The sequence below is a fragment of the Electrona antarctica genome (genome assembly GCF_951216825.1).
Source record: "Electrona antarctica genome assembly, chromosome: 4".
Lineage (NCBI taxonomy): Eukaryota > Metazoa > Chordata > Actinopteri > Myctophiformes > Myctophidae > Electrona > Electrona antarctica.
In genome coordinates, this window is record NC_136809.1 from 46167871 (window position 1) to 46179367 (window position 11497).

The 11497-nt window shown below is 43.2% G+C and overlaps 1 protein-coding gene across 1 annotated transcript in view; it reads right to left on the reverse strand.

The window, feature by feature from the left end:
* Positions 1-1424: 1424 nt before the first annotated feature.
* slit2 (slit homolog 2) overlaps positions 1425-11497 on the reverse strand; it is a gene marked incomplete at its 5' end in the record, with an annotated part of 48030 nt that continues 37957 nt past the window's right edge. Inside the window, 5 exons of the mRNA XM_079498452.1 lie at positions 1425-3635; positions 4872-5086; positions 7689-8013; positions 8456-8610; positions 11152-11282. Coding sequence (XP_079354578.1) covers positions 3361-3635; positions 4872-5086; positions 7689-8013; positions 8456-8610; positions 11152-11282 — 1101 coding nt within the window. The 3' untranslated portion in view covers positions 1425-3360. The remainder of the gene's footprint in view (positions 3636-4871; positions 5087-7688; positions 8014-8455; positions 8611-11151; positions 11283-11497) is intronic.

The window sequence follows — 11497 nt, forward strand, 5'->3', positions numbered from 1 at the left end:
GGGGCAGTGCTACACTTCATAGAGTCAGGTACACAATCTACACATTTTATTTCTTTGTAGATATACTGTAGTGTTGCTTACAGTTGATTCGACAAATGTCAAAGCAATTTTCAGCCTCAACATGAGAACATAGTAATATACAATCTATAAATGCACAGTTTCTGTATGTACGTACGTCTGTAGTCCATGTAACTCAAGAAGCGTTCGCCCCACCGACTTCAAATTTGACACACGTGTTCCACAGTCACCACCACAAGGAGTGCATTGCCCGGCCCCACGTCAGTCGGACCTACGGTTGTCTGCACACACACACACACACACACACACACACACACACACACACACACACACACACACACACACACACACACACACACACACATTTGTGCAATGCAACTAAATAATTCTCTTCTTATAATACAGATACAATAAAGTTGTAAATGTGTAATATCTGATTATATTCTTTTGAGTGTTTATACTCCACATGGTATAAGGTGCAGTATAGGCTGCGACCACCTTGACCTGCACAAGGCCTATCCCTCTGAGTTCTTCTTGCCATTTGGATTCATTTATACACCTTATCAGACAAGTAACAAGTACAACCAGGAAAGGTAGTGTGTTATATCTATGCATATGTGAGCAATCAAGACAAATGTAATATTTTCAATCATATCAGAACAAATCTGAAATGTCTAGCCTCATTTTTACCTGCAGATGTCGCTATTGAGCTATACAACAAAGAGTGGACCACGTTTTGCTGCTGAATGCGCATTGTCTCCTTTCACCAGAGCCTGGTTTCTTTTGTTTCTTTTTTTCCTGGGGAAGAATGAAAAGAATGAAAAGAGCATAATTATCAAAGGACCTATCCATATACTCCATATATCTCAATTACAGTCATGCAAGTCTGTATTATCTGGCAGCTGTCGGCTGTCACAGAGAGTGGTGTTAATGGAAATATGACAAAACACAGTGTACAGTACTGTAATTTAGGTGTGTAAACTGAACACAAATAAATGAGAAAAAGGGGTACTGATGTAGACTACAATACATTCATTTTACCCCCCAACTTAAAGAGGTGATGAGCACAAACATACAGCACAGTCTTCAATAAGGTACAATATATTGTGTACCTAATTTCTTCTATAAACAATAACTATCAAAATATTTTATATTATTGTGGGGAGAGTTTGCAATTACTGTGTCTGTTTCCTATGAATTTAATATGAAGGACCCCAATGGAAACAAGCCACAGGCTTTCTTGGGTTTTAAATCCTCTTAGCAGACCTTGTATTGAACTGTACTTTTTCTAACTTTTAATTACTTTTTAAACTTTTAATAACGTATTCAATCAATCAAGATTATATGTGATTATACGACTGCTGTTGGTGAGATATTAAAAAAGGCAAATGTAAAAAGAATGAGGTAAATATTGTGTTTAATAAACAAACATCAGTCAGGGAACTGACATTAGTCTGAAGATGGGGGCGGGGAAGGGGGGGATAAAGCACAACGCACATGGGGGAAAGTTGGGGGGACATATTTATCTGTTACACAAGGCACCCCCTTACAGTAGGGGCAGGAAGTTCTATAGAACATATACAGATCAGGATCCCAGTCTACGGTACAAAAACTTAGCAGCAACATGTTAACATCGGAGACCAAGGGGCTAACAAAGTAGTTTCATTTAGAAAAAGTCACAGTATTCTTTAAGCATAAATTTGTTAAAAAGGTAAAAACAGTTCTAAGCATCCTCTAGGGTCATTGCTACTCACATGATTTCTGTGTGAAATACATAGGTAGGGAAATTATCTATACATGTATACTCTAATATAAAGACCTTCTCATCATAATGGCACAGTACAAACTTTCAGGAAACGCGACAAAAATATACAATGTCTTCACGTCACATTTGCAGATTAAAATGCAACTACGTTTTCTGGCAAACACAACAGTTTTTCAGTGGTCAAAAAAAAAAAAAAAACCCAACGACTTCTGTTTTTAAACAAAAATAAAGAACACCATCATGTTAGTTCACCTATCTCAACTGATTATGTCTTTAATACAAAAATAAGAGGACAAATATAAATTAATATATATTAAAAGAATCAGATCGATAAATGCGGGGACCTACTGAATAAGTACAGGTATTTATGATACAATAAATACTTGTCATTTATGAATGGACATCATGGGCAGATAATCAGGAAGTGGTGTTGTAATGAACCCGGCAGCTACTATCTAAATGAGTACGACTCCTCTTCCACAGGTGAGCATGTGCATTCGGTTGTGGTTGTGTCTGTCTGTGTGTGTCTGTGTGTGTGTGTGTGTGTGTGTGTGTGTGTGTGTGTGTGTGTGTGTGTGTGTGTGTGTGTGTGTGTGTGTGTGTGTGTGTGTGTGTGCGTGCGCGCGCGCAGCGCTCAGTAGCTGAGTATCACGGGGTGTGTACTGTATGTAGTCTATGTACAGGTCTGTGGGTGTTTGTTTGTGTGCACGCTCGTGCACATGTCTGCACACAGTCTCAGAGGGTTCACGGCGAGGTGCGTCACGGCCGGGAGGCCGCGGGGTGACTGCGTGCGTGTGGCTTCACTCGTGTCAGTGGATGAACAGAGGTTATAACTGCTGCCCCATCCCTGCAGCACCCCCTACTGGTGAGTCTGTGCTATTACTGTCAGCCAGGGGAACTCCTAAAAACACAGGACGCGCGGGGCAGGAGGAAGCAGGTAGTCTACACAGGAAGAGTTCATCCGTTTAGGAGACCTGTCGTCGTCGTCGTCGTCAGTCCTCCATGGAAAAAAAATAAAATAGAACAACGGTGGCGTACTGTTTGAGTCATCATTGAGGCGAACATAAGCAGGAAAAAAGTAAACTCTTGTTGGTTTTTTTTGTCTTTTTTTTCTCCACTTCATAATAAAAAATAAGTCCGTTTTTTTTTCTTCTTTTGTGTACTTTACAATATAATTCAACATCCCCACTGAGGAAGCATTGATCATCAGTCCAGCACTGACAGGAAAAGGAACTTTTTTTTTTTTTTTTTTAATAGCTGTTTCTTCTGTTTTTGACCATTTTTTTTCTTCTTTTTTTCAATGTTTTTACAAAAACATGGGGGATGACTCAGCGGGGAGAGAGTGTTTCTCAGGAAGGATCAGGAATCAGACGGTCTGGTGGGCTTGGACGGGGTCAAAGGTCAAAGTAAAGGGGCATGGGGTGGAGGGGCGGGGGCTTGGACGGGGTCATAGTAAAGGGGCATGGGTGGAGGGGTAGTGGGGCAGGAAACACAAAACACACTCGGAGAGCTTTGAACTCTCTCTGCTCGCGGGCGCTGTCTGTTTGTTTTTGTTGTTTTTGTTGTTTTTTTAACATTTACGATGAGGAGGGACACTTTGTACAGCCGCACTTGACCACCTTCTCCACTTCCTGGACAAAGGAGGAGCCGTCGGTGCACTGGAAGGTGTATTTCCTGCGCTTGCTGCGGAGCGGGGTGCAGCAGGTGCCCTGCGCCCCCCCGGCCCCGGCCCGGCCCCCCTGGCAGCTGCCCCGGCACTCTAGGCGGGAGACCTTCTCCTGGGTTTGGCACGCCGCGTAGCCTTGCTGTCTCTGGTAGACATCTCGGACCCGTTCCCCTCGGCAGGCCACCTCTGCGCCGACACGGAGAGAGGAGAGAGGGTTGAGTCAGTGTGAGCAAGGTTATTATAGTCCCCGAAGTCTAGCCAAATAACCAAAACTAAAATAATAAAAATAAATAAAACGTTAACACAAACTAAATAAAAACTATAATAAAAATAAAGATAACTCACTGAATTGTGTGTTTACAAAACTAACCAAAACAAACAGACGAAAGGCTGTTTTTTTCCCCGTATCTTTTGTTGAGTTTTTATTACACAATAGGCCTACTTACTCTGACCTTTTTGATTCCTGCACCTGACAAATAAGCCAAAGTATGGAGAAAAGAAAACCTAAAACTAAGCAAACCCGCTCCGTCATACGACGGTGTCGTGAAACAAATAGCAGCTCTACAAGCTTGAGTTTGTACTAGCGCTGCATTTAGTTTCTGGTATGGATGGTGGACGGGGTCGTGTATGGATAGATTGATGGACTGGAGAGAGAGAGAGAGAGAGAGAGAGAGAGAGAGAGAGAGAGAGAGAGAGAGAGAGAGAATATGAGGGCGGTAAGAAGAACCAACAAAGGAGATGCCATGTAAAGCTGTGAGGAGACGGAAGCTAAGCAGCAGGGGAAGGAGCATGTGGTGTGGCTTCAAAAGAACACAACGCCAAAGGCCGTCGGCGGCGGAGGAGGAGATTATTATTATTATTATTATATTTTGTAATGGACTGAAGGAAAGTGGTGGGGAAAGAGAAATGGGAAGTGAGCGGACAGTCTCACCTGTGTGACCCCGTCGGGGCTCAGAGGAAGCTCAGAAGATGCTGAGTTGAAAGGCAACGAGTTAGAAGAAGCGTTAATGCAGAGACACTGAACACTGTTAGACATGCACGCACACACACACGCACGTACGTACGCACGCACGCACGCACGCACGCACGCACGCACGCACGCACGCACGCACGCACGCACGCACGCACGCACGCACGCACGCACGCACGCACGCACGCACGCACGCACACACACACATACGCACACACACACACACACACATAGACATTAGTCTGAAGATGGGGGAGGGAAATGGGGGGCTAAAGTGCACGCACACACACACACAGGTCCTAGTGCAGAAAACCATGGTCACCAGGAAGGAACGGTTGGTTTTAAGAAGGAGGCATAAAGCTGCTTTCTCTTTGTCACTCTCTCACACACACACACACATACACACACACACACACACACACACGCACGCTCGCCATGACTCCGTCTCTCACCTTTGTCACAGGCCTCTCCTGTGTATCCACTGGTGCACTCGCAGTAGGCCTTGCCCAGACCCGACAGTCTACACTTGCCATGCTTACAGCGGGCGAGGCTGCACGGGTTCACGGCCTCCTGGTCCTGCTCGTCACAGAGAACACCGCCGAAGCCCGGCTGGCAGCGGCAGGAGTAGGAGTAGGAGTTAATGGGCATGCAGGTGCCGTGGATACACCTACAACACATGGTGGAGATTAGAATTATAATGGATACACCTACAACACATGGTGGAGATTAGAATTATAATGGATACACCTACAACACATGGTGGAGATTACAATTATAATGGATACACCTACAACACATGGTGGAGATTACAATTATAATGGATACACCTACAACACATGGTGGAGATTAGAATTATAATGGATACACCTACAACACATGGTGGAGATTACAATTATAATGTGTTGCTCACTATGGATACACCTACAACACATGGTGGAGATTAGAATTATAATGGATACACCTACAACACATGGTGGAGATTACAATTATAATGGATACACCTACAACACATGGTGGAGATTAGAATTATAATGGATACACCTACAACACATGGTGGAGATTACAATTATAATGGATACACCTACAACACATGGTGGAGATTACAATTATAATGGATACACCTACAACATGGTGGAGATTAGAATTATAATGGATACACCTACAACACATGGTGGAGATTACAATTATAATGGATACACCTACAACACATGGTGGAGATTAGAATTATAATGGATACACCTACAACACATGGTGGAGATTACAATTATAATGGATACACCTACAACACATGGTGGAGATTACAATTATAATGGATACACCTACAACACATGGTGGAGATTACAATTATAATGGATACACCTACAACACATGGTGGAGATTAGAATTATAATGGATACACCTACAACACATGGTGGAGATTACAATTATAATGGATACACCTACAACACATGGTGGAGATTACAATTATAATGGATACACCTACAACACATGGTGGAGATTACAATTATAATGGATACACCTACAACACATGGTGGAGATTACAATTATAATGGATACACCTACAACACATGGTGGAGATTACAATTATAATGGATACACCTACAACACATGGTGGAGATTAGAATTATAATGGATACACCTACAACACATGGTGGAGATTACAATTATAATGGATACACCTACAACACATGGTGGAGATTACAATTATAATGGATACACCTACAACACATGGTGGAGATTAGAATTATAATGGATACACCTACAACACATGGTGGAGATTACAATTATAATGTGTTGCTCACTATGGATACACCTACAACACATGGTGGAGATTAGAATTATAATGGATACACCTACAACACATGGTGGAGATTACAATTATAATGGATACACCTACAACACATGGTGGAGATTAGAATTATAATGGATACACCTACAACACATGGTGGAGATTACAATTATAATGGATACACCTACAACACATGGTGGAGATTACAATTATAATGGATACACCTACAACATGGTGGAGATTAGAATTATAATGGATACACCTACAACACATGGTGGAGATTAGAATTATAATGGATACACCTACAACACATGGTGGAGATTACAATTATAATGGATACACCTACAACACATGGTGGAGATTAGAATTATAATGGATACACCTACAACACATGGTGGAGATTACAATTATAATGGATACACCTACAACACATGGTGGAGATTACAATTATAATGGATACACCTACAACACATGGTGGAGATTAGAATTATAATGGATACACCTACAACACATGGTGGAGATTACAATTATAATGGATACACCTACAACACATGGTGGAGATTAGAATTATAATGGATACACCTACAACACATGGTGGAGATTACAATTATAATGTGTTGCTCACTATGGATACACCTACAACACATGGTGGAGATTAGAATTATAATGGATACACCTACAACACATGGTGGAGATTACAATTATAATGTGTTGCTCACTATGGATACACCTACAACACATGGTGGAGATTAGAATTATAATGTGTTGCTCACTATGGATACACCTACAACACATGGTGGAGATTAGAATTATAATGGATACACCTACAACACATGGTGGAGATTACAATTATAATGTGTTGCTCACTATGGATACACCTACAACACATGGTGGAGATTACAATTATAATGTGTTGCTCACTATGGATACACCTACAACACATGGTGGAGATTAGAATTATAATGTGTTGCTCACTATGGATACACCTACAACACATGGTGGAGATTAGAATTATAATGTGTTGCTCACTATGGATACACCTACAACACATGGTGGACATTAGAATTATAATGTGTTGCTCACTGCATATAACATACCGGTATTTGTTTCAAGTTACTGAAAATGTTTACAATGTTTACAATGTAGCACTTAGGTTTTAGATGTAAAGTAATGGATCATTTCATTTGGCCACTTCATGATTTCAAAACGGATTTCGCAACTCTAACAAAACGGTTAAATTAACAACATCATTTTTTCCCCTTATTGTGTATGAACATTTTTCAAGGACTGAGGACTCCACTGTGTAGCACAATCATCCTATCTCTAAACACAGACACACAGGCATGCGCATGCAGGCAGTCATACACATACATACGCACGCACGCACGCACGCACGCAAGCACGCACGCACGCACGCACGCACTTGCTCATCTAACCAGACAACTGGACCGCACAGCCTCATTCAATAACACACACTCACTTGTTGCCATCGCAGGGGTTGTTGACCTGCTGGTCGCACAGCGTTCCCGTCCACCCGGGGTGGCAGGTGCAGGTGAAGCCGCTGTGCCCCGTAGGGTGGCAGTCGCCCTGGACGCAGGCTTCCCTTCTCTGGCAGGGCTGGCACCCTGGCTCCACTCCGGAGGAGGTGCCCTGACCAGACCCAGAGCCCACCGCCTCCCCTAAGTCCTGCAGCTGACCGTTGATGTAGACGTTACGCAGGCAGCCGTGGAAGCTGGTGCCGTTACGGCCACCGGAGCTGTGCTGCAGGGCGGCACCGCCGGACATGGAGCCACGCTCTGGCATGCCTAGAGGAGGAGGAGAGAGGTGGCACATGTGGACGTTAATGATAGCCAGTGAGTATATATCCAATTATGTTACAGGCATTGTTTGGGGTGAAAAACCATGTAACCTTGTAATGTTTGTGGTAAAAGCTAAAATACCGTTTAGTTGTACATTTTGTAGCAAAGGCTTCAATATCTGATGTGAGGGGAACCCCTTTACTTGTACGTTTTGCGGTGAAAGCTTTGCCCATACCAAAACGACACTATGGGAACTATGCACAAAAACGAATTTCACCAACCAACTTTTACTTGTAAAACTGTAATGTGACAATAAAGATACACACACACACACACACACACACACACACACACACACACACACACACACACACACACACACACACACACACAGTGTGTGTGTGTGTGTGTGTGTGTGTGTGTGTGTCAGATTCAGGGTGGTCCGTACCTCCCAGGTAGAGTGGAGAGTCTATGCTGAGTGTGGACTGCTTGCTCAGGGAGGTGATGGATTTGGGGGTTCCCCCGTCGATGGACAGGGACAGAGTCTGCTCGGACGCCACCAACTCCACCATGTGAAAACTGCCATCATTAACCGTCTCCACGCTGAGAGAGAGAGTCGGAAAGAAGCAGAAACTTAGGATGTTGACTAGGCTTCACACAATTAACATATTTCAGATGACATTTTTGATGTAGGCGTTCAGTCAATGCTACACATTAGTTTCTATATACATGTATAGTGTGTGTGTGTGCGTGCGTGCGTGTGTGCGTGCGTGTGTGCGTGCATGCGTACAGTATTTTTACTATAGTGGATACTAGTAGTATGTGGTGGGACGTAAAAAGTGCAGGGACATTATTATTATATATTATTATTACTGCACTGTATTCTATAGCCAGAATGGTCATTGCATCGAGAGGCAAGCATGCAGCGGCAGCCAATAGCCGGTCGAGAAAAATAAATAAATAAATTGACGAGTCATTCCCCAATAGTGCGGGGACATTCAGACCCTTCTGACCTCCTATCCGGCGCCTATGGGTGGGTGTACCTGTATAGAACAGAGGCTAGTATGTGGTGGGTGTACCTGTATATAGAAGAGGCTAGTATGTGGTAGGTGTATATAGCAGAGGCTAGTATGTGGTAGGTGTATATAGCAGAGGCTAGTATGTGGTGGTGTACCTGTATATATAGCAGAGGCTAGTATGTGGTGGTGTACCTGTATATATAGCAGAGGCTAGTATGTGGTGGTGTACCTGTATATATAGAAGAGGCTAGTATGTGGTGGGTGTACCTGTATATATAGAAGAGGCTAGTATGTGGTGGTGTACCTGTATATATAGCAGAGGCTAGTATGTGGTAGGTGTACCTGTATATATAGAAGAGGCTAGTATGTGGTGGTGTACCTGTATATATAGAAGAGGCTAGTATGTGGTGGGTGTACCTGTATATATAGAAGAGGCTAGTATGTGGTAGGTGTACCTGTATATATAGAAGAGGCTAGTATGTGGTGGGTGTACCTGTATATATAGAAGAGGCTAGTATGTGGTGGTGTACCTGTATATATAGAAGAGGCTAGTATGTGGTGGGTGTACCTGTATATATAGCAGAGGCTAGTATGTGGTGGGTGTACCTGTATATATAGAAGAGGCTAGTATGTGGTGGTGTACCTGTATATATAGAAGAGGCTAGTATGTGGTAGGTGTACCTGTATATATAGAAGAGGCTAGTATGTGGTGGTGTACCTGTATATATAGAAGAGGCTAGTATGTGGTAGGTGTACCTGTATATATAGAAGAGGCTAGTATGTGGTGGGTGTACCTGTATATATAGAAGAGGCTAGTATGTGGTGGTGTACCTGTATATATAGAAGAGGCTAGTATGTGGTGGTGTACCTGTATATATAGAAGAGGCTAGTATGTGGTGGTGTACCTGTATATATAGAAGAGGCTAGTATGTGGTGGTGTACCTGTATATATAGAAGAGGCTAGTATGTGGTGGTGTACCTGTATATATAGAAGAGGCTAGTATGTGGTGGTGTACCTGTATATATAGAAGAGGCTAGTATGTGGTGGTGTACCTGTATATATAGCAGAGGCTAGTATGTGGTGGTGTACCTGTATATATAGCAGAGGCTAGTATGTGGTGGTGTACCTGTATATAGCAGAGGCTAGTATGTGGTGGGTGTACCTGTATATATAGCAGAGGCTAGTATGTGGTGGTGTACCTGTATAGAACAGAGGCTAGTATGTGGTGGGTGTACCTGTATATATAGAAGAGGCTAGTATGTGGTGGTGTACCTGTATATATAGAAGAGGCTAGTATGTGGTGGTGTACCTGTATATATAGCAGAGGCTAGTATGTGGTGGTGTACCTGTATATATAGAAGAGGCTAGTATGTGGTGGGTGTATAGCAGAGGCTAGTATGTGGTGGGTGTACCTGTATATATAGAAGAGGCTAGTATGTGGTGGGTGTAGCAGCAGAGGCTAGTATGTGGTGGGTGTATATAGCAGAGGCTAGTATGTGGTGGTGTACCTGTATAGAACAGAGGCTGGTATGTGGTGGGTGTACCTGTATATAGCAGAGGCTAGTATGTGGTGGGTGTATATAGCAGAGGCTAGTATGTGGTGGGTGTATATAGCAGAGGCTAGTATGTGGTGGGTGTATATAGCAGAGGCTAGTATGTGGTAGGTGTATATAGCAGAGGCTAGTATGTGGTGGGTGTATATAGCAGAGGCTAGTATGTGGTGGGTGTATATAGCAGAGGCTAGTATGTGGTGGGTGTATATAGCAGAGGCTAGTATGTGGTGGGTGTATATAGCAGAGGCTAGTATGTGGTGGTGTACCTGTATAGAACAGAGGCTAGTATGTGGTGGTGTACCTGTATAGAACAGAGGCTAGTATGTGGTGGGTGTATATAGCAGAGGCTACACATGTGGTGGTGTACCTGTATAGAACAGAGGCTAGTATGTGGTGGGTGTACCTGTATAGAACAGAGGCTAGTATGTGGTGGGTGTATATAGCAGAGGCTACACATGTGGTGGTGTACCTGTATAGAACAGAGGCTAGTATGTGGTGGGTGTACCTGTATAGAACAGAGGCTAGTATGTGGTGGGTGTATATAGCAGAGGCTACACATGTGGTGGTGTACCTGTATATAGCAGAGGGGGGGTAGGATCCCGTGTCGTAGCTGACCCGGAGGCGACCTCTGTACAGCTCCATGGCGATGTGGTCGTTGTCACCTTTGTACAGCAGCACGCCACTGTCCTCGTCCGTGGCGATCTGAACCACAAGGTGACATTACTCCATCAGCACTGTTGTTCATGGTGGGCCAAAGTCTTGTAATTGTTCATGTACGCGTGCCAACAATTTCCTGGTCCTCTCAAGATTTCTTTTTAACTCTATGGTTTTATAGTTACATTTATTATTAGATTGGGGCTTGATTTATACTTATTTGTATTCATAAACTACAGGCTACATTCATAAAATTACCGTCC